Source organism: Amphibalanus amphitrite, unplaced genomic scaffold (genome assembly GCF_019059575.1).
Source record: "Amphibalanus amphitrite isolate SeventyFive unplaced genomic scaffold, NRLGWU_Aamphi_draft 000978F_arrow, whole genome shotgun sequence".
In the NCBI taxonomy this organism is placed as follows: Eukaryota; Metazoa; Arthropoda; class Thecostraca; order Balanomorpha; family Balanidae; genus Amphibalanus; species Amphibalanus amphitrite.
The window spans coordinates 196,025-223,819 of NW_024882472.1; the positions used below are offsets into that span (position 1 = coordinate 196,025).

Here is a 27,795-nt window from a genome sequence, read left to right on the forward strand (position 1 = left end):
CGATCAGTACATTTAGTACATCAGATCAGTACATCAGATCAGTACAGTCACGATCAGCTTTCACGATCAAACCAATGATATCGCGCCACTTGCCCTTGACTAGCTGATAAGGAATTAATTAGCATGGAGCAGCGGTGGCTTAGGTATGCATTGTGATGAGTCAATAAGTAGGTACCTAGGTGTGTTTTCTGTCACATCTAATGTGGAAGATTCAGCATTATCTTTAAACAGCTACTACATTGCCCCAACAGACATTGTAAGAAGAAAACGATACCTATATAGTATATATCCCATTCGGAGAAATGAAGAACCCTCTATATCTAATATGACACGTTTGGTATTTTACCACACTCTATATCGCTATGAGAATAATTTGTCACTGTCACGGTACTAAAGTGCTTTTTATGGTAGTAACATCAATCGGGTAAATCATAATTGCTTTTTGTTTCAAAGAATCTACAAATAATTCCCTTCGAACGGCCAGCAATGAATTAAATCAGCAAATAGGTACAACCCACGCGCCTCACAGTACACCCCCCCCCCCCCCGCCCAACCCACCCCGCCCCCATGTACCGTCTGTGACAGGGCACTGGACAGGAGACAGTGCCTCTATGTAGTGAAGTCAGCACCTGCGCGATATTGTTCTGGGCCGAGCTCACCGCTGTATTACGGAGCGCGCATGCCCCAGTCTTCCATGGCCGAGCCTCTGCTATACAGCCGAACGGCCGGGATATTTCCGTCAAAGACGAGTGACTTTGACGGATGGGCGACCATAGTGTTTGACACAACACTATGGTCGACCATAGTGTTTGACACCCGGACAAGTTTGAGTGTCCGGGAGATATCCGTCAAATACGGGAAAATCCGAAAGGGACGTGTGGCAGATCTGCCCACTGTCTCTGAGCGACCGGGGCGTCTCCCGGGGGTGCCAGCTCCCCGCAGATCTGCACTAGGTTCCCGTCGGGCACTGAGCGGTGTCGGACAACCGGGGGCATCCACCGCGTCCACCGCGTCCACCACAGCGTCCACCGAGTCCACGGCGTCCACCGCATCCACCATGGCGTCCACCGCGTAACCGCATCCACGGCGTCCACCATGACGTCCACCGCGTCCAACGCGTACACCGTGTCCATAGATTCCACCGCGTCCACCGCGTCCGACCGGACGGGAGACCGATATCTGGTGGAAAGTGGACAGACCTTCATGCTCGTGAAACTCGTGAAATCGTTTGGTCATTGTTAAGCTTTCAGATTGTGTGTATAGCGTGCAACTTTGCACAGGCATTATGCCATATGCATTTTTTTAGCATAACGAAATGAAACGACTAACGAGTTACAAACGCTCGAAATACTCACAATGCCACTCAACTCAATGCTTTGGCACATCAACTGTCAACATAATTTGCCAATGAAGGTAACACAGAAACAAATTACACTGGCATAATCAGATCGTTTTAACGTTAGGAGGTAATACTTGATCCAAGTAAAGCGTCGATCAGCTGACACGGTCCTGGATGACACGGCCGGATGGACACACCCGCACGGACGGTGTGCCCTTGCCGGCCCGATGACGCGTTCGGACCGTGACGTCATTAAACCGCCGTCACGGAGCCAATGGGCGCAGCGTGTCAGGGGCACAGGTCGTGCGTCACGTGGCCAATAGGACGGGCACGCGCTCACCTCGGGCTGAACATCATCAGAGCTGCGGCGTGCTCTTTTCTGGATCATCACCGCTGGCGGAGCGGGAGGGCACGGACTCACTATGCAGATAGTGATGGTCTCGCCCGTGACACAGATTCAGGACGCATCGCTACAGTGATTGCAATACCTTCTTGATAGAATCCGAATGCTCTAAGCTAGCCATTTTTTTGTGCGTTTTCCTCATGCTGGGTTGAATTCGGCCGGCCAATTCTACATAATTGCAGGACAGAGGTATGATGGGTGGGAATGGGGTAACTCCATTAGCCTGAGTCGGCCACCGGCTGATGAGCCGGGCAAGTTCAGGGCCTCGGCTAAGGAATTTTGACTGGTGGGCCACTTGGGCAACGACATGGACTGACCTTCGTAGCCATAGCCCCCCCCCCCCCCAATTTTCGATTTCTCCCCAGATTTCGGCCACTTTATTCTGCAAAAAACGTCAGGATGGCATTAAAAAATGTAAAAAAACGGGGCTCGACCCCCCCCCCCCCGACTCTTCAGAGAGAGAGGAGAGAGTAGGGACCCACAACCCTCTCAGTGGTGATACTCCCGCGGTGCACATAAAATCGCACAAGCACGGAATATATAGTGTACGACATATCGTAGTAGGGGAGACCCGGGAGGTATGGGCCGGTTTTGTGAAAAGGCAATTTTCTTCCAGTGGGCAGTGGCTAGACCCGGTCTTTCACTCTGTGTACGTGAAATTGCCTTTCGCCTGCAACGTGTGCCTGATATTAGGCATATGGGATCAACTATTTTGTCTCGAGATAACTTTCAATAAATCATGTGCTTTTTCGATCCATCAAAATACATCGGGAGGTATGGGCCATGGCCCGGGAGGTATGGGCCGGTGCCATGTTTCATATTCTTTTCTCAACAATGAGAATAATACTCGTAGCTGGTATCTACGTTGATCTCTCTTAGAGCCCAGGAACCGCATAAGCGGCCAACAGCTTAACTACTTCATGGAGGTGACTTGGGCACATATGCATTTTGGTAAACTCAAGCATGCACCATGAAATAAGATCAATAATATGTTTCTGCTCGAATGAAATTTGAAGTAAAATTTTCGACCTTGCGCGACAAAAATAAAACTTATTGACGGGGACATTCCATGAAAGCATCTTTTTATTTATTTAGGATCAACAGGGTGGGTGGCCCGAACCTCCCGGCTAGGACGCCAGAATGTGCGTAGCACCTCAGCTCATAATCTTGCAAGAAAGCTTCAAATTGTCTATCCAGTCTTAATTTGCATGCTTTAAACTTTATCTTAGCGATGTTCTGACATTATAAAACGAGCCTGGTTTAAATTTATCACGAATTTTCTGTAGGTATGTATTTTACTCGGAGAGGGCAAAAACGCTTTATCACCGCTCATTGCCAAAGAAGAGTGAGGAAGATTTTGAAAATCACGTGGGATGTATAACGGAATGGCTGCTACCAGTTAACGCCGTCAAATGTGTAAAAATACCGTGAAAAATACGCAACACTTCTTCAAAACTGCGATGGCCCATACCTCCAGGGGGCCCATACCTCCCGGGTCTCCCCTACATATCGACATATCGACATGTCGTAGACTATATATTCCGTAGCACAAGTATGCACACAATATTGACGCAGATGATAAAACTTTGGACGATAACTTACGGTCGTGAGTGGATCGCTCGCCGACTAGTCAGAGATTCGGAAGCGGTCGGACGGGATCGGGCGTTGTTGGGTGGATCGGGAGGAATTGTGAACAGCACGAGTGCAACTTTATATATAAAGTGGGCTGTAGCACTGGAACCCCAAAAGGGGGTTGTGGCAGGAACCCCAAAAGGGGGTTGTAGCAGCAACCCCAACATCTCTGAAAATGATCATTAAGCCTATTGGTGTCGCATGGAAAATAATTGACTCAAAAGCCAAGCTGCTCAACCCTGATATTTTCTAAAAAAAAAAGTTATGTACACGTTCACTTCTGGTGATTACAGTGTCCCAAACTTCAGATTTCTCTTGGGTGTCTGAGTGGAAAATTCGAGCCGCCAAAATGTGAGAGTGGAAAATTATCCATTCTTATTCATGAGTGTCATCTTCAGCCCAAATGAGACATTTTTGGAACGCTGACTGTGAACGGTTCGAAATTCGTCCAACTGGTCAGATGTGTGACTGCAAGCATCATACCGGTCGGAAGACGCATAATATCGCTTGCAGACTTCAATCGGCTGGAAGTCGCCGACACTACCTCTAGTTTGACTCTGGCTTATATCGTGTCTATCGGCGAGCCGTCTGAGATCGCTCGCAGGCTTATCCCCAACCGTCTGAAGTGAACTGGTCTGTTTTTTATTCGTAGTTTTTCTTGTAACCGACTGGTCTGCGGCAGATGCTTATGTGACTGCAACCACTCCATCGATCGGAAAGCTTGCAAGAACTCTCGCAGACCTTGATCGGCTGGAAGCCGCCGACACTATCTGTAATTGACAGAGGCAGACGTCTTTCGCGATTGTTGCATGAAATTTTAAGCCTCGGTCACACTTCACCGAATTGGACCAACAGACGAGAAACGGACGAGAACTGTCAGCGTCCGGTGATGTCCGTTTGTTTCCGTTGGACGTCCGTTTGTCATCCGTTAATATCCGTTCCATGTCCGGTGGTGTCCAGTTGAGCACACCGGACACCACCGGACATGGAACGGATATGAACGGATGAGAAACGGACGTCCAACGGAAACGAACGGACATCCCCCGGACATCACCGGACGCCGTCCGTTTCTCGTCCATTGGTCCAATCCGGTGAAGTGTGACCGAGGCTTAGTCCACTTAGTCCACTATAGTTCACTTTTTACCCCAAGAGGATATTGCAAACAATAGGTTGATGTTTTTTCACAAGAATATGTTTCACGGATGGGTACTTTACAGCCTGAAAATGTACGATAAGATCTGCTATTCAATTTGAAATGTTAAAAATGTGAAAACTTAGATTTTTCGGAAAATTACTGGTGGGCCAAATATTTGAGGCTGGTGGGCCATTTCGGGTCACTGGTGGGCCATTTGGCACACCAGTTAACATGTTAGCCGAGGCCCTGGGCAAGTTCATCCCTTTAGGTCAATTGGTTCACCCCGTTTGTCCCGGGGATAGGTCACAGAGACGCTATGACATCTTTCCAAAACATGTTTTCCCTGGAGGTGTAAGGATATGCGGCAAAGGCTTTCTGTTATATTGAAATGGGTTTACCATTTTTTTTTTTTGGCGATTTGGGCTCAACATATAAGAACCATTGTCTAACCATAACATATGAGAGCGTTGTCTCTAAGCAGCTCTGTAGGTATGACATTGGACAAATAGGTGGCCATCAAACTTCCCACACCACCTATTGATAATGGTGGCGTCTTAGGAATGTGCCAGAACCTACAGGGGCATTCGCAGCGAGATGATACGAGGAAGTCAGGACCAACATTTGGTAAACAAGCTGCCAATCATTCAACACAGTGTAGGTACCCGTATTAGCATGTTGTTGAGCCGAAGTTGTCTTCCTCGCTGTCGAGTTGCGTCCGTTCACACCGCGCCCGTCCGTCCGCAGGTCAGCCGCCCAAGCCACCGCGCATGTTGAACATCGAGAGCGGCCTCGACTTCACCCGCGACCCGCCCTCGTTCTCCTCCCTGGCCTCGGGCGCCTCCTCCGATGGCGGGGGCGGCGGCGGCGGGGGCGGCGGCGGCGGCGGCGGCGGCGGCGGCGGCGGCCGGCTCCACGAGGCCATCAACCACGACCTGGTACTGGCTCACGAGGCGGCGCAGCGGGCCGCGCTGCAGCTGCGCTCCGGCTCGGTCGGTACAGAGGCCGAGTCCGTGCTGCGCGAGCTCGACCGCACGCTGGATGGCGCCGGCGCCGGCGCTCAGCACGGCTTCAGCTCCGAGTTTGCCGCCCAGGTGGCCCGCGAGCGCGGCGCCGGCGGCGACTCGGGCACCGACAGCGGCCGGGGCCGCAGCGCCGAGCCGGCCAGCCCGGGCCGCCGCGAGGCGCGCACTCCTGAGAGCGGCGCGCGCAGCCCGGACAGCGAGCCACTGAGCGTGGGCAGCGGCTGCCGCAGCCCCGAGCCGCCGCCGCTCAGCGCCGCGCACCGCCAGGAGGACGCACCGCCGCCGGCGCAGAGTCCGAGCCGCCCTCCCCGGCGGAGTCCGGCGCGCCGCCCCACGAGTCCGCCGTCCCACCCCGTCAGCCCAGACAGCTCCCATCCGTCCCACCGGCCCGCCGCCCAGCCGAGTCCACCGGCGCACCCCAGCCCACCGGCGCACCCCAGCCCACCGGCGCACCCCAGCCCGCCGGCGCACCCGGCCGCCGCGCGGCGCGTCAGCAACACGGAGAACTTCAACCTGGTGGAGGAGATGACGGACGGCGGCCGGAGCGTGCTGGCGCGCCCGGACGACTTCGAGAGTCTCTCGTCGGGCGGCTACGACATGGCCGAGGTGGGCGTCACCCGGTTCCCGACGCCGAGCACGCCGCGCACCACGCCGGCGGCCAGTCCGGCGCCGCGCGGCGAGTCACCCCTGTACGCGGCGCCCGAGCGGCCCCGGCGGCCCGAGCACGCCGTCGTCGTCGCCATCGACTTCGGCACCACCTACAGCGGCTACGCCTTCAGCTTCGTCAGCAGTCCGGGCGCCATCCACATCATGAGGAGGGCCGCAGGTGGGTCCATGTCATGCCGAGGGCCGTAGGCGGGTCCACATTATGCGGAGGGCCGTAGGTGGGTCCAGCTGCAGGTGGGTCCACATCATGAGGAGGCTGCAGGTGGGTCCACGTCATGAGGAGGGCTGCAGGTGGGTCCACGCAAAACACCACGCTAAAACAATGGCGCGATGTCATGTGTTCCCATAGAACACAGATCAACTATCAATTTCCAAATCAATCACTTTATAGTGTTTACCAAGTTGTTGAGGCACAGCGGCCTGGCAGCGACGGAGTAGGTCAGGGCGGGAGGGGGGGGGGGGAGGGGGCAGACACGCGCGGAGACTGGGACGCGCGTGCTCCTCCTGGCACCGTTTCTTCGTGACCGCCTCAGTCGGGTGAGGGGCGCCGCGACTGTGTGCGTACGGAGCTCTGCACGTGCGGAACGGTCTCGGCCGGCCGCTCCTCAGCCCCGGCCGGCACTGGGGAGGGACAGGGACAGCGTACGGGCGCGCCACAGCGTGACGGAGCGCTGCTCCAATATCGCCCTGACCTGTAACATCTAACATCCAGAATCATCAGTTAACAGAAATCCTAAGAAATCTTGCCACCTTCTTCTTGACCGTATGGTTCCTGAGCATAGGAAGATCATCGACGTCATTTGATAGGCAGTTGAAGCACTTTTCCTGTACCTAAAGTTATTTCGCTTTGAGCAGCAGCTTTGGCATTTTTCTTCTCTAATATATCGTAATTCGCGATGCTTGGCTACCATTGAGCACTCAGCCGTTCCCAGCGACCCGCGCCGGAAGGTCCCCCCCCCCTCCAGACGGTGACGGTCCTGGCCCGCTCCCCAGGCGGTGACCCGGGCCTCAACAACCAGAAGACGCCGACGGCGCTGCTGCTCAGCCCGGCGGCCGAGTTTAGCGCGTTCGGGTTTGCCGCCAGGGACGCCTACCACGACCTGGAGCCGCGCCAGGCCGCCGAGTGGCTCTACTTCGACAAGTTCAAACTGTCCCTGCACACGGACGCCGTACGTGACCGGTGGTGACGGGTGGTGACGGGTGGTGGTGACGGGTGGTGACGACCGGTGGTGACACCATGTGTGACGGGTCGGGGCGGTCAGAGATCAAGATTGGTGTGAATAGGAAACGGGAATAAAACCCGGTACAGCTGTCTGCATAAGTGATGATTGTCTTCATATAACTCGCCAACGCAAATACCTGGAAAACAATGAATCTAAACAAAACCATGGTTCAGAAGTGCGTAGAATCGTCACTTAAACGGTTTGTAAAGTCTCCAGAATACGAAGCCCTTTATCCACCCCACTGACCGCTGTGCCTCCGCCGAATACCCCACTGACCGCTGTGCCTCCGCCGAACACACAGAGTCTGGGCGTGGACACCTACATCCCGGCGGCCAACGGCCAGTGCATCTCGGCGCTGCTCGTGTTCGCGCACGCGCTGTCGTTCTTCCGGCGGCAGGCGCTCGACGAGCTCGACGACCTGCTCGGCTACGAGATGCCCGCGGGGCAGATTCGCTGGGTCATCACCGTGCCGGCCATCTGGCGGCAGCATGCCAAACAGTTCATGAGGCAGGCCGCATACAAGGTGAGACAATGTCCCAAACTGTTCATGGGGCAGGCCGCAGGCCGCCTACAAGGTGAGACAATTTCCCCAAAGAGTTCATAGGGCGGGCGGCCAACGAGCCTCACTATTGTACAGTGGCTGAGATAACTCCCGTGAATTGATCACTCCTTTCTTTTATGTACGATCAGCCCCCGTGCCTCATTGGCCCCTCTCCTGCCCCTTTCCCTGTTCTGTTGTTCCGTAAAGGATACACACGATGCGCCTCACCCGCTCGTTGGTCGCCGTGCCGTCGCCGGCCCTGCAGAGACCGCATGCCGACGCGGCGGACCGTAACGCGCCTGTCCCGCTTGGCTGGAGACTCTAATCACAGCCCGCCCGGCGGAGGAGTGTGGGTGCGGGCGTGGAGGCCATACGCAGCCACCCCGAACCGAGACAGCCTCCGCGGCACGACGGAACAGTGCCGTCCCTCGGCACCGACACCGACACGACACAGACACGGCAGACACGGCACAGACACGGCAGACACAGACACACCTTAGATAGTTACAGAGAAACCTAACAAACCGCTCCCCTTTCCCTTCCCCAGACGGGCCTGCTCGGAGGACCTGCTGACCTCCCCTAACCTCCCCCACCCCTTCCCCAGGCGGGTCTGTGCTCGGAGGACCTACTGACCTCCCCCACTCCTCCCCCAGGCGGACCTGTGCTCGGAGGACCTACTGATCTCCCCTGACCTCCCCCAGGCGGGCCTGCGCTCGGAGGGCCGCCGCGAGGACCTGCTGACCTACCCTGACTCCCCCATCCCTCCCCTAGGCGGGCCTGTGCTCGGAGGGGCGCCGCGAGGACCTGCTGACCTCCCCTGACCTCCCCCAGGCGGGTCTGTGCTCGGAGGGCCGCCGCGAGGACCTGCTGATTGCCCTGGAGCCCGAGGTGGCCTCCGTCTACTGCCACAGTCTGCGGCTGCACGAGCTGGTGCACGAGGGCGCCGACCGGGTGTCTGTGTACGTGCCGTCGCGCGGCGAGGAGGCGCGCACCGGCGCCGCCGTCCAGATGGTCAGAGGTCAGTGACGGAGGGGAGAGGTCAGTGACGGAGGGGGATGGTCAGAGGTCAGTGACGGAGGGGGATGGTCAGAGGTCAGTGACGGAGGGGGATGGTCAGAGGTCAGTGACGGAGCGGGAGAGGTCAGTGACGGAGGGGGAGAGGTCAGTGACGGAGGGGGAGAGGTCAGAGAGGAACGCCGCCGTCCAGATGGTCAGAGGTCAGTGACGGAGGGAGAGAGGTCAGTGACGGAGGGGAGAGGTCAGAGGTAAGTGGGAGGGGGATGGTTAGAGGTCAGTGACGGAGGCACGGTCAGAGGTCAGTAATGGGGGTGAGGTCAGTGTCGTGGTCAGAAGGGATCACCGCCGTCCAGATGGTCAGAGGTCAGTGCGAGGCTGTTTGCCTACAACTGTCTTTGTAAAAATGATTGACTTTACGACTTGCGCACGAAAGGATGAAATGGCACCAACTTCACGGGACGAAGCAAGTAGTGCTTTTAAGTTCAAACCAGCATCGTTTCCTTTTGTGTTCATGAGTAATTGATCAGCTATATTGACTAATACGGTAACGGAAATACGTATTTCGCAATCGGTGCAAGTGTGTCCAGCTTTGGATAGGGAGTATACCCGCTGGCCGAGCAGCCCGGTCCTCTCTCTCTGACCTCACGGTGTCGTACCTCTGCCGTGTGGCTGCTGCAGGCACGCGCTACCTGGTGGTCGACTGCGGCGGCGGCACCGTGGACATCACCGTGCACGAGGTGCTGGACTCGGAACACCGACGGCTCAAGGAGGTCTACAAGGCCAGCGGCGGGCCCTACGGCAGCGTCGGTCAGTGCAACCGCCCACCCGTCCGGAGGCGATTGCGCACGCGCGGGCACTTTACACAATACAGATATCCTCGCGGAAATTAGTCGCTCACATTCACGTATTTTTGTATACCTAATAGTCGTATTATAACCGTTGAATGTCCAGTAAAGTAGTAGTAAGAGCATCGGTTCTGTTAATAATCTATACCTTATGTAGTCGCACTTCTACCGGCAGGCGTGGACATGCAGTTTGAGTCGCTGCTGGGCGACATATTCGGCGCCGAGTTCGTCGCCGGGTTCCGGTCGCGCCGGCCGGCCGCCTGGATCGACCTGATGGTGGCGTTCGAGGCCCGGAAGCGGGCTGCCTCGCCCGACAAGGCGTCGCCGCTGAATGTGGCACTACCGTTCGCCTTCATCAGCGAATTCAAAAAGGTCCGCGGCAAAAAGGTGAGCAAACGAGGGAGGGAGGGAGGAAGGGAGGGAGAGAGAGGGAGAGAGAGAGAGAGAGAGAGAGAGAGAGAGAGAGAGTCCTTTACTCCTCGCCTGCTCTCACGTAATTCATTTACAGATCCAAAGCAAAATATATTAGGATGCGCATTGTTTAGGTACAAACAATCAATTGCTGAATGTTGCTTGATGTAATTAGGTTAGGTATGTACCTACCTACTTAAAACATCAATGTCGAGTTAGGATAACCCTCGCATGTGTGCGGCGTTTGCCAGCTTGATTTTTGCGTGCCCACAACATTGTCGTAGGACACTCGTCAAGAAACCTAAGGAACACTCTGGTTCACCTAAAGGATACAACCCCAAAGGAGATGAGAAAAGGCGTCGTTTACGAGGTGGAATGTGAATGTGGAGATGTGTACATAGGGGAGACAGGAAGGCCTAAGTCAGTGAGAATGAATGAACACGCCCAAGACATCCAACACGGACGCAGATTGAAATCGGCACCGGCACGACACGCAAGTGAGTGTTCTGGTCAGATGCGCCCTTTGGAGGCAAGAACAGTAGCCTATGTCAGTGATTGGAGGAAGAGGACAGTGCGCGAGGCCATCGAAATAAAAGAGAAGGATGCAGATATGAACAGAGGTGTTGGAAAATTCGCACTGAGCCCAATTTGGGATTTGCCTCAAAAAAAAAAAACGCAAGATGATTTTCGTTCCTCTCATCACTGTAGTATGAGTGGACTGAATTAAAACTAATGACACCGAATGTGTTCTGTGTATAACTTCTTGTCTGTGTGTTTGTATGTATTTTATAGTTAAATTTACAGCATACTTTGATAGGAAATAGTGAGTGTATCTAGATATTCTTAACTTGGAATCTCCTACATGGTTGATAGCGCGCGGGGATTTGATTTTTTTGTCTGTGAATTTAATTTAGAATTTTGGGTATCGCTGCAATGTGAGCTATACTTATAGGGTTATTCTAGTTGTCCAGTGACCAAGGCCAAACAATATTGGCCGAAATATTTGGACTTGCATACGCAATACAATCCCAGTGAATTCCGATAAAGTTTTATATCTACAAACATAAACCTGGGAAAAATATGACTCTAAAACAGCACATATTAAGCCCTTGTTACACTGCCGAATTTTGGTACACGAATGTGCACGAATATGCAAGTCATCCTATGTTGCGGACCGATTCGGGATCTTTCTTCCACGGTCTTGGCATTTCGCAGACCAGTCGGTGTCCACCGCGCGACCTTAACGGTTCGTCACGACCGCCACGAATATTTCATGAAAAATGAAAATTTCGTGGCCGTTCGCCGAACTTATAATAAACGAACATGATCGCCAAACAGTCGCCGAGTCGCCGCCGACATGTCGCTACGTGCGCCGACTTGTTGCCAAGTTATCGCCGACTATTCGTAACAGATTCGCCATTCATTCGCGATGTTCGCCGAATCATGGATCAGCTTCGACCCGCGCACGATTAGGGGGGCCCCCCACCCGTTGTCTGCAAATTGGGCTCTGTCGGCGAACTGTTCGCCTCTGTCGGTGAACTGTCCGCCGATTTCCTACACGACGTGATTCGGCGACAGGGTCGTGGCCAAAATTCGGCGGTGTAACAAGGCCATTAAAATAGCAACGATTAACCCGCGCCCGGCTGGGGGTCCTGGATTTCCACGCCCTGCTGGGGGGGGGGGGGGTGTTTGAACACCCCCCCTTGTAACTCGGCTCCTGGGCCACGTAGCGATACGCGGAAGGCGGCGTTCGAAAGAGCGTCAAAAATAATGACGAAATTACTTCGGTCAATTTTTTGGTCAGGTCAAAGGTCAGGTCACCAGAGGTCATTGAAGGCAAAATTTCGCCGATTTCCAGGTCGAATGTCGAAAATTTCCAAGAAGCCAACGCATAACTCGGGAACCAATAGAGCTACAGCGCCGCGGAAAAGCGCATTCGATAGCCCTATTAACGCCCTTTCTGAGTAATTCTCTCAGATTTGACCTAACGTCAACGGTTTTGCCTGCAGGGGGCAAAAACTGCAAAAATAGCCGATTTTTTCGGAAACAGTTTTTCGGCAATAACTTTTGACCCAAGCCTTGTACGAGCTTACTTTTACCGGCATCGTGTTCCTCTCGTCAAGACGCATCGAATGAACTATAACTTGACCTTGAAAGGTCAACTTGAAAATTTGACCTCAGGTCAAGGTCATGACCTGACCGGAAAGGGTCATGTTGCATATCAGTCGATCCGTATCGTCGAGCTGAACACATCTAAGGCGTTTTCATCGCTCTAGCATGCCTCTATCAAAAGTTATTTGCGAAAAACTGTTAGATACCATTCGTGACCTAAGATGACCTCAGGGCATAAACAGGGGTCACGGACACCATTTTCATGTTCAGTGTGTCTAAACCACTTGTAATTCAGTGTTTGGGAGTGTTTATAATGTCTTCCGTCCAAAAGAGGCGCATTTCAATTTTCTCCCATTGACTTATAATGGGGAGGTCGCAAAATTGACCTGACCTTAGGTCACCGATATCAAAATTCCGAGATATACATTTTATAGATACTGTTACCCTTATCAATCGCTGAAAGTTTCAAAGCGATCGGTCACTCGGTGTAGCTATGACAGACATTGAAACTTTTTATGAGGTGAGGTCACTTCAAGTGACCTGGTGACCTGACCTTGAATGACCTTGGTCTGAAATTTTCACAACATGTGTAGAATTGATGTATGATAAGGTGTACCAAAAACGGCGGCGCGGAGCGCCGCCGTTTTTGAGATATTCGCGAAAAACCACAAGGGGGGGTGTTCAAACACCCCCCCCCCCCCAGCAGGGCGCGGGTTAACCATTCACGATCTGATCACAACTTCTCTCCCAATGCTTCCGGCGAACGGCAAATAATTTTTTTCATTTTTCGTGAAATAGTCGTCGCGGTCGTGACGAACCGTAAAAGTCGTGCGGTGGACACCGACTGGTCTGCGAAATGCCGAGACCGTGCAAGAAAGATCCCGAATCGATCCGCGACATAGGATGACTTGCATATTCGTGCATATTCGTGTACCAAAATTCGGCAGTGTAACGGTAGCAAAGGTAAAGGTGAATTCCTGACCATATGCCCGACTAGGTTGCACAAGTGCATTGCGGCACAGCCTACATTCAGGCGTAGTCACTAGTGCCACCTAGTGGCAGATCTTGAAACCAAGTCCCTAACCATCTGCATTCTGCAATCTACCGGTGGCAAAACAACGGAGATGAACGTTGTTGTGAAATATATGTAACACAATATAGATAGACACAGTATAGACACAGTACCTCTCGATAGTAATTGATGTATTTAGTTGAGTTTAGGCACGATAGCTGCTGAAGCTAGGGCCGGTTGTGAGTGCCGCGCCGACCCGTGCTGCTGACCGCCAGGTGGAGCAGGCGGTGAAAAACTACCGGGGCGGCCAGGTGCGCTACACGGATGGCATGCTGCGACTCGACTCGGAGCTGATGCAGCACCTCTTCGCGCCGACGCTCGACAAAATCACAGAGGTCAGTGTATGGTCACGGCCGAGACTTACCGAACCTGTATCAGAAGCGTTCCGTAAACAAGATAAGCCGTAAAAAGACCCGAAACTACTTCGGCAATACGCATTTTTAAAACCGATTTCGCTATTACCTCAAACTATACATATAAAATAATTTGAATGATTTAAACCACTATGGTAAGCGACGGATAATTAACGTTATACTCATATATGTAAATCGAGTAGCTTTGACAGCCTTTTTGAACACCTCTAAGTTTTAATGACCAGGCGTAAAAAAGGAAACCCGGCTTCTGACATGACCGTTGTCTCACCACAGCAAGTGGAAAGTCTGTTCGACATGGTGTCCAACATGCAGTACCTCTTCCTGGTGGGTGGCTTCTCGGAGTCCAAGCTGCTGCAGGAGCGGATGAAGAGGACGTTCTCGGACAGAATCAAAGTGGTAATACCCCAGGTAAGACTCAGGTGTCAATGTGGTGATACCCCACGTATGACCACTCAGGAACACACAAATACTTAACGAATTGGCTTTGAAGCTGCGTAACACGATTTCGTACTTGCATACGTTGGATTCGATTCCAAAGGCTCTTCGATATGTTGCGCTGAGCCGGGGACGCTGCATTGTCTGCTGTAACCTTTCGTTATGGTATCTCGCCGTGACCTCCAGAATGACCTGCCAGTTGTGCCCTCCTCAGGAAGTCAGCCTGGTCTTGGAGTGTCTGTTGTGACCTCCCTGCTGTGTTGTGGCCTCCCCGCTGTGTTGCGCCCCTCATGAAGTCAGCCTGGCCGTGCAGTGTCTGTTGTGACCTCCCCGCTGTGCCGCGCCCCTCAGGAGGTCAGCCTGGCTGTGTAGTGTCTGTTGTGACCTCCCCGCTGTGCTGTGACCTCCGCGCTGTGCCGCGCCCCTCAGGAGGTCAGCCTAGCCATGCAGTGTCTGTTGTGACCCCCTCCGCGCTGTGCCGCGCCCCTCAGGAGGTCAGCCTGGCCTTGCAGTGTCTGTGGTGACCTCCCCGCTGTGCTGCGCCCCTCAGGAGGTCAGCCTGGCCATGCTGCGCGGCGCGGTGCTGTTCCCGTTGTGACCTCCATAATGACCTTTGCCTCAGGAGGTCAGCCTGGCCATCCTGCGCGGCGCAGTGCTGTTCGGCCTGGATCCGAGCGTCATCCAGGTGCGCCGCTGCACCATGACCTACGGGGTCGGCGTGCTCAACAAGTTCATGCGCGGTATCCATCCACAGGGTAAGCAGCAAACATCGGTCGGCGCGCGAGCCGTCCGTAACAACGAATTGTGGCCCTTGTGGTAGACGGATGTCTGTACACTGGCGAAATAATACGGCTGCTCTTCGGCCTAAAATGCTTATGGTGAATTACGATGCAGTATCAGTATGGCATAGATTGCGTAAAACAGACGCCAAGAATTGCATATTTCTTGGCATATTTTATTTCTTGAAACACATTCAAGATGACGTACGAATCCATAGCCCGTCAGTATTCTTCACATTGCTGTTGAACATTTTTTTTTGACTCATAGATTATGACATGCTTTACTGGTTCTTAGTCAGTGAGCCACGTGAACTACTTAGTTTGTGTGTGTTTTTTTTACGGTTAATAACCCCGTCTCTTCACATTCCTGAACAGGGACGCTGCTGGTCCCGGCGTGCGTGTGTTTAACTATACCCGCAGGGAGGCTCCTGGTGCTCTATCCTCCCCGTCTATACCCGCACGGAAGCTCCTGGTGTTCTATCCCCCTGTCCATGCCCGCAGGAAAGCTGCTGGTGTTCTGTCCTCCCCGTCTATACCCACAGTGAGGCTCCTGGTGTTCTATCCTCCTGTCTATACCCGCAGGAAAGCTGCTGGTTCGGGACGGCCGTGAGTGGTGTGCCGACATTTTCGACAAGTTCGTCACGGCCGACCAGTCGGTGGGGGTGGGCGAGACGCTGCTGCGGCGCTACACGCCGGCCCGGGCCGACCAGACCACCATCGTGCTCCACCTCTACTGCTCGCACAAGGAGAAGGTCATGGTGAGTGTACCACCTCTACTGCTCGCACAAGGAAAAGGTCATGGTGAGTGTACCACCTCTACTGCTCGCACAAGGAGAAGGTCATGGTGAGTGTACCACCTCTACTGCTCGCACAAGGAGAAGGTCATGGTGAGTGTCCCACCTCTACTGCTCGCACAATCAGAAGGTCATGGTGAGTGTACCACCTCTACTGCTCGCACAAGGAGAAGGTCATGGTGAGTGTACCACCTCTACTGCTCGCACAAGGAGAAGGTCATGGTGACTGTACCACCTCTACTGCTCGCACAAGGAGAAGGTCATGGTGACTGTACCACCTCTACTGCTCGCACAAGGAGAAGGTCATGGTGAGTGTACCACCTCTACTGCTCGCACAAGGAGAAGGTCATGGTGAGTGTACCACCTCTAAAATGAAGGTCATGGTGAGCGTCCCACCGCTAACAGGAAAAGGTTACGGTGCCCCACCTCTAACAGAAGGCCATAGTGTTCCACGTCTACTGCCTGATGACTCTTCTACGAATCAATGGAGTGCAACAGCTGTTTAAAATATTGTATGCTAGAATCGTCTCAGAACTCCAACATAAGCAGTGCCGTTTAGTGCTGTCCTTACTGGCAACCAGTACGATGGATACACTGGCCCCGAAATGCATGGATTATCATGTATGGTACCCAGGGTTATACTCTGCACGATGCTTATAAAGCGCCGGGGCTCTGAGAGACAAACAGTGCACGTTTTTACTGACACCGAGTGTTTGTGCTGTTTACAGTTTGTGACGGATGATGGGGTGGAGAAGTGCGGAACGCTGAAACTGATCCTGGAGGGCACTGCGCCGAGCCCAGCCAAACGGAGAGAAATTCAGGTCAGTGTCGAAATGAGCCGCCGTGTCACAGAAATACGGAATGTCTCCACAAATATTAAGCTTTCTCTCTTAATGTTTGCTTCAAGGTGACTGATCAGTGCTCAATTCCAATGCTTGCAAGGATCCTAGTCCGTATGATTTCAGGTATTGAAACGTTGAGTTGAGCATTGTTGATAAGATTATCAGGAGTATGAAAAATAACCTCTTGCTCATATCTGAAGGAATTAAAAAATTAAAGACCAATATATATTCGGGCGTGGCCCTTCCTCAGTGGTACAGTGTTACAATGGAACAAGAGAGACATATGTGACACACATGAGACTAAATACATTATTTTGAATAAAATCACTCACAGATATACGATATACGATCAATGTTATGGTGTGGTAGTATGTTGAATAGGTATCATACTCATATGTACTGTGAACAAGACGCTGATTTGTGGAAGCTTGCGACGTAATATGTGTAAATGTTGGCAATATGTATAACAAGGTTTAGACCAAGCGTAGGTATCCCTATCATATCGAACTGTATTAATTTATGTTTCATGCAACCATTCATTTTCCTGCCAAGTAAATCTAGATCGACACCTATTTTGGAAGCGCATGCAAAATATCTGTGAGTGATTTTATTCAAAATAATGTATTTAGTCTCATGTGTGTCACATATGTCTCTCTTGTTCCATTGTAACACTGTACCACTGAGGAAGGGCCACGCCCGAATATATATTGGTCTTTAATTTTTTAATTCCTTCAGATATGAGCAAGAGGTTATTTTTCATACTCCTGCTGAGGATCCTAGTCCCTTGAAAAAAATCCACCCACATCGCGATAGTATCCATATGAGCCGGTAGGGCCCGCCTACTAACTCTACCTGCCTCCGCTGACGACGGGCGCCCGTTTTTCGGCACGTGTTTCCTCGGCCAGGTGCGGATGCGGTTCGGTGACACGGAGATTCTGGCGTCGGCCGTGGACCTGGTGTCCCAGCGCTCTGTGACGGCGCACATCAACTTCCTGAACCTGTGAGCGGCCCTCACACACACAGAGGAGCCTCTGTCAGACGGTGCTGCCCTCTGCAGTCGGACCACGCCTGCTGCCATCTGTCGCCGGTGTGGAAAAACAATCATCGAAACATTGCTCGTGCCGCTAACAGTGTATTATGAGGCAAATACTGCATCAAACTACGTGGTCATCTGCTGCGTTTATCACACATGCTGCATCGTTGTGTGTGTATTTGTGTGCTTGTTTCGTGCATTGTTTCAATGTCTGTGTTAATTAAGACGTGAAATGCTTATGTCATGATATTGTGCAGAGCTTGACGCCGCATAGTATTCTTCAATTAGGTATGCAACATGCATAGAGGCTTTAATGAAACCATCGTTTGACATCATCTTACTGACATTTTCGTCAAACATGAGCCACAACTTTTGTGACGTTGTGAGATAATAACTGACAAAAATCCCAAGTTGATGCACAGCTCTCACAGCATTGGACGGTTGGTCAGCCATGTGTTTGGGGATCATAACTAGTTAATTGACAAAGACACTCCAGTAAAATGACCCAATGGAAATAAGAAGTTTCGTGCGTACTGCGTACACTTCTACACTTTTTTAACCCGCGCCCTGATGGGGGGGGCCATTTTGGCCCCCCTGTGGTTTTTCTTAAATAGCGAAAAAACGGCGGCGCGCAGCGCCGCCAAATTTTAGGTACCTTACTGGGCATCAATTTGACACCTTCACACAAAATTTCAAGTCACAGGTCACCTCAGGTCAGGAGTTATTGAGGTCAAACTGAGGTCATGTTCGAGCAAAAATGAGCAAAAAACATGACATCTTGAAACGCTCACCAATTCTACAGTTAACAAGCAATTTTAAAGTTCTTTATGTGGTTGTGTAGAGAAAAGACGGCGCTACAAAACTGCTATCTCGGATTTTCGAAATTTTGGGATTTTGACCCCCCAAAATAAAAAAATGATTTTTTTTAGATAAAGTCAAAAAAATTCCAAAAAATTTCGAATTTCGAAAAAACCGGAATATATGTGATAGTCCCTGCGCTCTTCGATATACATACCAAATTTTAGATCGATACCTCTTTTTTTGGCCAAGTTATAGCGAAAAAACTGTTAAAAATTGATGACGTCAAATTTTTTGAACTCAATTTTTAGCAATTTTAGACCTCGTAGCGCAAAACAGAGACCACCATTGAACTCCCCGTGACGAGCTGCATCGAATCGATACCAATTTTATGCAAAATATCAACTTTGAAATTTGACCTAATTTGACCTGACCTTGACCTGACCTTAACCTGACCTTGACCAAAACGTGACCTAAGCTGGCCCTTAAGTCTGTCTGACCCACATAATCGCATTTGTCATGTAAAATGGACCATAAAACATGTATCACACGACACTTTCATATTGTGACCCCCCCAGTGACCTGACCTCTGTGACCTGACCTGGTATCAGTGACCTCAAATAGCAAAGTATGTGTTTGAAGAACATTTCTCCATCGATGATTTTCAATGAAATGCATTTTACTCGATTTTATAACGCATTTCTTGAAATGCCTGTAAACGGTGAAAATTCGACCTTTGACCTGACCTGTGACGTCATCGGTTTGACCGAGGTCAATGAAATTAGGTCACAAGGTAGTTCCCCGCTGGGACTATCCAACACCGTTTACCGCTTGTCGCTATGTTGCGTGGTTCTCGAGATCTGAGGGGGGGGGGGGCCAAAATGCCCCCCCCCCCCATCAGACCGCGTTGCTCGGCAGACCCCATCTGGGCGCGGGTTAACAGCCTATAGACTTATGCATCAACACAGATCGATTATTGTGATGTTGGCAACAAATCCTCAATACTGAAAGCTGTACCCAACGTAAAGTATGTATGTATCATGTATCATGCCTTGTATCATGTGCATTTAGAAATTGTATTGTGCTTACGTAGTGATATATTCTTATTGTTTACGAAAGACGTAAGAGAAATACAGCCAAACATAACAAAGATCGACGTCTCCATAGAGACATGACCGCAGCATGGTTCGCTATTATGAGAAATTCTAAACCACTTCACACCGTGTAACAATACGCAGTTAACAGGTCATTAACCCTATTCCTGGCGGGGGGGGGGGGCCTCAGGAGCCCCCCCCCCCTGAGGTTTTTTGGTTATTTCTCCCAAACGCGTTGAGCTAGGAAGCTCAAATTTTCTGACTTTTCCTAAAAGGCTTCTACGCAACATGTCTGAAAATTTTGAGTTGATCTGACCTCAGGTCAGGTCACCACAGGCGGTTTGGTGACCCTATCTCAGAAAAGTTTGCAATCACGCCAGAGCTAGAGTTTTTGACCGATCAATTTCTTCTCTTCAGGCTTTAGTTAGGGTACCAGTATGTGCAATTTGTATATCTCGGAATTTTGATATCGGTGACCTAAGGTCAGGTCAGTTTCGCGACCTCCCCATTATAAGTCAATGGGGGAAAAATCAACTCCCTGTTTTACCACTAAAACGGGTCGGAATGGCCCCATATACCATACATGACTTCATATACGATCAACCTTCACTACCTTGAGGTCTGTTTTGCTGTTGGGCAGCTGTGAGGTCATGTGACGTCATCAAAGGTCACCAAAGGTTTTTGGCCAATAACTCCGTACAGGAACAAGATACAGACGCGTGGATGGTCTCATTGTGTTCAGCTCGTCAAGACGCATCGAATGATATACATGATGACCTCGAGGTCACGTGACCTGAGGTCAACCTTTGACCTTGACCTTTCGAGGTCAACATGTATATCATTCGATGCGGATTGACGAGAGGATCACGATGATGCCCTTAGTTTGTTCCTATCTTGACTAATTCGAAAGTTATTCGAGAAAAACTCTCTCCATATCTAGCGCCGCCATTTTGACTTTTACGACCCCTGTGACGTCATCTTTGACCTGACCTGAAAATGACCTTTGTAAAAATTGTAGATCTTGGTCGTGCGTATCCGATGCCGTTTACCGCTTGTCGCTCGAGATCTCAGGGGGGGGGCCGAATCGGCCCCCCCCCCCCCCCGCCAGTTTCTTGTCCCGGCGGAGCCCGCCAGGAATAGGGTTAAGACGCACTGGCGAAGCGTCCAGGAGTATAGAAATACAGCAACTTAAAGTTAGGCCTCAGCTCAAAGCAAAAACATATTGCTTCCATAAAAAAGTACTCCATGCATGTGTGTCATTGGACTTGGGTTCATAGACCTCATCTGCTCACTGCATATTAGCCGTTTTGACGACGCGGGTTATCGAGTGAATGCACGTAACTTGACCAAATCTGCACCAAATGTGAACCAAATGTTATAAGAAGTTGTATTCCTTTCAAATATTTTATCCTTTCAATTTCTTTCTTTTTGAAGTTATCGTTATCGTTATCGTGTTATCGAAGTGACTGATTTGGTTATCGAGTTATCGTTATCGAAGTCCGGGTCAAGTTACGAGTGCCCAGTGCCCACCATTGTAAAAGCCGACACATGAGGATACAGGTCATTGTCCTGGAACCGAAGAGCAGCGTCGCGTGGGAGGTAGGTATTTGACACTTTCACCGGGGCCGCCTCTGGAACGGCCCCGCTACTCACCTCACCGGTATTAGCTGCGTGTAGATTACTGATGGCCTTCATACCAATGGTTTAGTGCGCAAAGAGAGACTTTGAGAATTTCCGATTACATAACAGCCATCAGAAATCATTGCAATGCGAAATTATTCACCATGTGGGACCGGAACCTGCCTATATCAGCTCATGGAAAGCCAGTGCGGTGAGACGGCCAATAAAACGCGAATGCCCACGTGATCGAGTTCGTGACAGACGGAGGGCAGAGGCGTGACCCACTCTTTCGGTAACGTCACGTGACGTCTTTAGCACGATCCAGCTGTGGAAGTTATGTAACATTCGTCCTAATCTCCCGGCGCGGTAACTGCCCACAATGCCGGGATATCCCCACCAAAACTTGGGAAAAAAAAGAAACGCGCACTTCGGGGAAACCTAGACAGGGGAATTCTCTCTCGCGTCTCTGGATTACTGGGCGGCAACGTAACCCGCGACACAATGCATAGTTTTTGTTGCAGGGGCAGATTTATTTCATCGGCATTCGCGTGAGCATGGCTGCTCGAAAACCCTCGAAACACATGCACTTGAGTGCGGTAAAACCTTCATTGACATAAGGTTATTCTCTCACCACCGTATTCTTCGAGCTCTCGCCACATTCCGACGACTTAACTGACTAATCCGTATATGCCAGCCTCAGCTATGGCCTGCCATTTATTGATGTCTGCTCACCAGCTCGAACATAAGCGTTCTGTTTATATTGTGCCAATGCACGTTTCTTTGCATTTCATCTGATAGTTGTCGTGTCCTTGCCAGCTGTTTTACATTTGGCACAGCGGGGCAGCTGACACAGCGCTGCTCCACCGCAGTTGCAGCACTGCAGACAGTGATAAACCGAACAGGACATCACAGACCTCATACGCTCTACGTGACGCACCTGGTTTTCAGCCAGGCCACCTCCATGGCGGAGACGAGCTGCCCCTCAACGCCCGGCACCACCATGTCGGGCTGAATAATTTCGTTCTGCTCGTAGTGGAACAGATAGTAGCCCATCTCCTGGAGCGCCAGGAACGTCTTGTACATCTCCCGGTAGAAGGTCATGTGCTTCCACACGGGCAGGAACGAGGTGAGGTGCAGCTCGACGCCCAGCTGCTCGACGTTGGTGGCCAGCGGCGAGCGGTGCCCGAGCATCACCTGCTGCCGCAGCACCTCGAACTCGTCAAACTCCACGTCCATCTTGAGGTAGTGCACGGTGCGCTCCTGGTGGCCCAGGTAGCGCATGAACGTGTCCAGCGTGCGGATCTGCCAGCCCTCGCGCGTGACGTGGTCCCAGGCGCCGATGCCGTACCGCAGGAACGAGATGGTGCCGTTCATGGAGCCGCTGGCCACGTCGATGGACGGGTCGAAGGCGAGGACCTCGCAGCCGAACCACTCCATGTCCCAGTCGAACGACCAGTCGGTGGAGATGCCGAACGAGTAGACCAGACACCTGCGGCTGGTGTGCAGCGTGAACTCGCCGTCCATGCAGACGTACTTCTGGCCGTCCTGCACCTGCCGGTTGTCCCGCAGCCTGCGGGCCTGCGCGAGAGAGGAGCGATCGGTCAGCGACTGACGACTGGAGTCGGGACCCGGCCGCCACCAGTGGTCGGGTCCCGACACAGCGGGAGGATCGTCAGACCACTGACCATAAGACGCGTCACGGGGACAAACCATTATCTGTCCCCCAACTATACTGGCATGGAGCCTGTAGTTCTGCGGATCTTAGCCTTGATGGATTCCAAGAGATTCGAAAAACAATGCTGGCTTCAGACAGTCCCATACCTATAGGTCACTACCTGCTGAAGGCCTCACGTAGATAAGAGAAAGCCAGTTCAAAACTCAGGGAGCTCGGCCACGCAACCCGTCCAACTCACGCCGTATCCACCGAAGCGTGCCTTCTTGTGGCAGGCCCTGGGGTGCGGTTTGGTGAGGTAGGTGAACAGCTTCCTCAGCATCACCCAGTCGTCCTCAGGGAGCGGCGGCAGCGCGCGCACCTCCATGTCCGCGCGGCACACCGGGTCGCCGGCGCTGTGAACGTGTAAACCAGACTGTGAAACATCCACAGCGGATCGCGGCCGCTGTGAACGTATATCAACAAGACTGTGAAACATCCACAGCGGGTCGCGGCCGCTGTGAGCGTATATCAACCAGACTGTAAAAAATCCACAGCGGGTCGCGGCCGCTGTGAGCGTATATCAACCAGACTGTGAAACATTCACAGCGGGTCGCGGCCGCTGTGAACGTGCAAACCAGACTGTGAACATCCACAGCGGGTCGCGGCCGCTGTGAATGTATATCAACCAGACTGTGAAACATTCACAGCGGGTCGCGCCCGCTGTGAATGTATATCAACCAGACTGTGAAACATTCACAGCGGGTCGCGCCCGCTGTGAACGTATATCAGCCAGACTGTGAAACATTCACAGCGGGTCGCGGCCGCTGTGAACGTAGGTATATCGACCAGACTGTGAAACATAGCAATCACCACATAACATTTTATTATCAAGACTCTTCTTTCATTTGTTACTGCTATTAGCAAAACTATCAAAACGATAAAAATATTACGCCTTATAATAGTGCCAAAACAGGTCCATGCTCAGTTTTTAATAAAATGGTAGACATAAAAATAACAACATTACAGCCTATCTATTATTCTAAGATAAATGACTATCGTGATCTAAACTAAACCAATATTTAAATACATTTACAAGTATTACAAGGGTTATCAACAAACATATGTTAATTCACCGAATCCTTAACTGAATTTGAATAAAATGACAAAATTACAAAATACGGGTATATCCGAGCACGCCTCTTCGTCGACCGCAGGTGAAGAGGGTTGATAAAGACTAGAGTCATGCTGGAATATACCCCAATTTTGTAATCTCGTCATTATATTCCGACTAAATTTAGGTTTGGGCCACTTTAAATATGCTTATAAATGTTATAATCATCATGATGACCTTACTCACAACGCTTTACCCTTTGAAAAAGGACATAGGCAAAAGATAAGGTAGCCTTCTCGTGATCACTGCTGTAAGACACATTTCAATTGTTTATGAACAAATTGGTATAGAGGAAAAGCTAAAAAAAATTGCGCTGGCATAAACATCTGGGTACTTTCTGTTATGATTCTTTCATGCATCAGTTTAAACAATGTACAAATTGTACATACATCGAAATTGTGTGTCACCTAAAAATATGTCCATTTGCATCACACGTTTCGACAGCACAAAGTCGCCACCTGGTTCCAGGACGGGTCAGCCGGCGCCCCCCCCCCCCCCGCGGCGCTGGGTGCCGCCGTCACTGCGGCGCCCCCGGCCGTCTCACCTGCTGACAGCGGGCGCGCGCCGCTCCATCCGGGTGACCACCATCACATACACCCACAGCAGGGCCGCAGAGGCCACCGTCTTGAGGAGGCCGGCGCGGGGCCAGCCACGGAGCGCCATGGTCGCAGCACGGTCCTACAGCGGGCCGTCACATCAGCGCCGGCCGGCCGGGCTGCCGCTGCTGCCACTGCCGCCGGCTGCTGCCACTGCGACCCGGCTGCCGTCACTGAGGCCGGCTGCTGCTGCCACTGACCGTCAACTGAGGCCGGCTGCTGCCACTGGCGCCGGCCGAACTGCTGCTGCTGCCACTGAGGCCTCCCGGGCTGCTGCTGTCACTGAGGCTGGCTGCTGTCACTGATGACGAGCTGCTGCTGTCCCCGTCCGTGCTACTGCTGCCACTGAAGCCGGCTGCTGCTGCCACTGACCACTGAGGCCTCCCGGGCAGCTGCTGTCACTGAGGCTGGTTGTTGTCACTGATGACGAGCCGCTGCTGTCACTGCGACTGAGGCCGGCTGAACTGCTGCCACTGAGGCCGATCGGTCTGCTGCCACTGACCACTTAGGCCGGCTGCTGCCACCGTTCGAGCTGCTGCCACTGACCACCGAGGCCGGCGCGGCGGTCCGAGCCGCCCTCCGCGGCAGCGTGCAGCGGTCACTGACCCGTGCACGCTGCACTCGGCGCGGCAGAACAGCGCCGGAGGCGCCCCGAGTCGGACAGAGCGGGCAGAGCAGAGGAGCGAGAGAGAGAGAGGGAGAGAGAGAGAGAGAGAGAGGAGAGAGACGGAGAGATGGAGGGTGGGAGGAGGGAGGAGGGAGGATAGAAGAGGGAGTATAGAGGAGGGAGGATAGAGGAGGGAGGATAGAGGAGGGAGGATAGAGGAGGGAGAGAGGGAGGGAGGGGGAGAGATGGAGGGAGGAGGGAGAGATGGAGGGAGGAGGGAGAGATGGAGGGAGGAGAGAGAGATGAAGGAAGAGGGGAGAGAGAGAGAGAGAGAGAGAGAGAGAGAGAGAGAGAGAGAGAGAGAGAGAGAGAGAGAGAGAGAGAGAGAGAGAGAGAGAGAGAGAGAGAGAGAGAGAGAGAGAGGGTGAAGGTGGGGCGAGAAGAGGGGCTGAATGTGAGTGGTTTAACCCTCGCCGGACCTATTGGTTTTCTACATATAGCGCCGGCCGAGGAGGGGGGGGGGGGGCACGACCCCCCTCGCCGTTTCGCCCCTGGTAGAGCTAGTGCGTCGCGGAAAAACGAGCGTGTGCGCCGTTACGAGACGCAGAGATTGATACCCGATTTTAAGGTCCTAGGTCAACCGGTGACCTCTGAGGTCAGGTCAAATGCCCCAAGGTACGGTTCAGTTTTTGGTGAATAACTTCGCCAAAAACGGCAGCAGAGCCGCGGTTTTGGCAGCATCGTGTTCGCCTAGCTCAGGCGCGTCGAATGATATACTTTTTGTTTGGGTCAGGTCAGCTTAGGGTGTTGACCTCAGGTCACGGTCAGGTCAGCGCCCCCAGGTCACGAAGTTGGTCGAACGAAGTCATGTCACATATCATTCGATTCGGCAGGTTTTTCTGCGTCCATTGGTGACTTTACCGACTCGCTAGCTCAATTTGATCGGGCGTTATTAACGAAAAACTAATATGACTTTGATGACGTCACGCAAGGTCAACATTGCAAAAGTGACGCATGTAACCTTGCAAAGAGTGCATCAAATCACGATTCTGTGTGCTTGAGATAGTTTGAGATCGTTCCTGGCGCCAGAATAGCAGTGTTCGTTTTTCCCATTGACTTATAATGGTGAGGTCACGAACATGACCTGACCTCATATGACCTTTAGGAAAAATCCGAGATAAACAAGTTGTGAGACTCGTAATGGATACTACAGGGTGGAAAGTAATTACGCGAACATACTTTTTCGTCTTATAGCAATGGAAAAAGCGTCGGTAACATGAAAATTTCATCTTTTCATATATTCCTATTTATGTGCGATACACTGACAAAGGCGTTCAGGCATAATTGACATGAGCATGTCAAGCACTGTTGGCAAAAGCTTAGTCCACGCCTCCTGGAGCTGTCTGGTGAGGCAATCGATGTTGGTGGCTACTAGCAGCTCTTAGACGCTCTCCTGAAGAGTCGCCTGGATATTTTTGATCAAATTGAGGTCTGGGCTATTCCCAGATTGACCATTATATGCCCAGAAGAAGAACGAGTTCTCAAAGCACCAGTCTTGCGTCTTTTTGGCCGTGAGAGGAAGGACTTTATCAATCATGAAGAAGAGTTTCTTTGCGTCGGGCACAAAAGTGCGCTCAATCATTTTGCCCCTTTTGGTGCATTGATGGATTAGATAAAGAGACTCGTCTGGAAGGATGTTCCACTAGTTGTATACTTTATTTTAGGTAGCCTTGTTGGTCACTACATGCAATTCTGACACCATCCGGGCGCTCATAACACGCTGATGTGTGTTCCTTTGCCGGATGTTTGAAGGTTGGGACGGGCGGGACGTCGGACGCATCAGCAGTCCCCAACGCGTTGTTCTGCAGGTTTGACGGATGAAATAGCTTCGAAGATGTCTCACCCAACCACAAAGCCAGCTGCCTGTCCTCCTCTGTTCAGGTTTGGCGGTCTTTAGAAAACTTAAATTGACAATCCTGCTGTTAATTCATGAATTTTGGCCATCTCGATTGTTTGTACGGCTTGATTTTCGAATTTTCACGGATTTATGTATGAATCGTGATACCTTAGACCGGGTACCCCGCCAAAGTAAACCATTTCGCCTGTTTTCGGGTCGACTGTTGTCGTTTGGTCGCGGAAATGGTGACCACCCATTCGGCGCCTGAATTCGCCGAGGTTTTACTGCCGCCAACGGCTTTGCTTTTTAAGTCCTCTCAAGTTTTATTATGCTTCAACCAAAGGTGTAATTGAGTAATACTGGTGCCGAGACCGTTCCGAGTCCCTTCCGCACCAATCCAGCCAAAATAATCACAAACGCTTTCCCTGGCAACTTCAAATTGAGCTCTTTGCCCATTTTGGTCTTGAGCAGCGTAAAGCGTCAGCACCACTCGAAGCCGAGAGGTGTTGTAGACCTTCCAAGTCATTTTTCAAAGTAAGGTCACTTTTGTTAGATGAGGCGACAACAAACACGACCAGTCATGTTCCATAACAGCCGGCGCTCATACAAAATCTCCACTGACGGGCGAAATTGTAAGAAAATACATGTTCGCGTAATTACTTTCCACCCTGTAGATCCTGCAA

At 51.8% G+C, this 27,795-nt stretch overlaps 2 protein-coding genes across 3 annotated transcripts in view; one reads left to right on the forward strand and one right to left on the reverse strand.

Moving 5' to 3' along the window:
- LOC122368822 (heat shock 70 kDa protein 12A-like) overlaps positions 1–18,229 on the forward strand; it is a 33,627-nt gene extending 15,398 nt beyond the window's left edge. For both annotated transcript variants that reach the window (XM_043343081.1, XM_043343082.1), the window contains exons 2-13: positions 5,254–6,357; positions 7,191–7,366; positions 7,722–7,943; positions 8,793–8,979; positions 9,657–9,785; positions 9,999–10,210; positions 13,634–13,753; positions 14,066–14,200; positions 14,850–14,982; positions 15,589–15,764; positions 16,529–16,621; positions 17,548–18,229. In XM_043343081.1, coding sequence (XP_043199016.1) covers positions 5,254–6,357; positions 7,191–7,366; positions 7,722–7,943; positions 8,793–8,979; positions 9,657–9,785; positions 9,999–10,210; positions 13,634–13,753; positions 14,066–14,200; positions 14,850–14,982; positions 15,589–15,764; positions 16,529–16,621; positions 17,548–17,646 — 2,786 coding nt within the window. In that variant the 3' untranslated portion in view covers positions 17,647–18,229. The remainder of the gene's footprint in view (positions 1–5,253; positions 6,358–7,190; positions 7,367–7,721; positions 7,944–8,792; positions 8,980–9,656; positions 9,786–9,998; positions 10,211–13,633; positions 13,754–14,065; positions 14,201–14,849; positions 14,983–15,588; positions 15,765–16,528; positions 16,622–17,547) is intronic.
- A 3,467-nt stretch (positions 18,230–21,696) lies between these two features.
- On the reverse strand, positions 21,697–25,154 carry LOC122368820. The gene is made up of 3 exons (XM_043343079.1): positions 24,557–25,154; positions 23,101–23,254; positions 21,697–22,765 (listed from the first exon to the last, which is right to left on the reverse strand). Exons 1-3 carry the CDS (start codon positions 24,673–24,675, stop codon positions 22,112–22,114), a joined length of 927 nt encoding a protein of 308 aa, XP_043199014.1. The 5' UTR covers positions 24,676–25,154; the 3' UTR covers positions 21,697–22,111.
- Between the last annotated feature and the right edge of the window lie 2,641 nt (positions 25,155–27,795).

Coding starts and splice junctions, on each gene's coding strand:
- LOC122368820 (XM_043343079.1), bottom strand. CDS start 24,675: ATGGCGCTCCGTGGCTGGCCCCGCGCCGGCCTCCTCAAGACGGTGGCC. Junction 23,255..24,556: donor CGCGCGCCCGCTGTCAGCAG/GTGAGACGGCCG, acceptor ACACGTTCACAG/CGCCGGCGACCCGGTGTGCC. Junction 22,766..23,100: donor CACGCTTCGGTGGATACGGC/GTGAGTTGGACG, acceptor TCTCTCGCGCAG/GCCCGCAGGCTGCGGGACAA.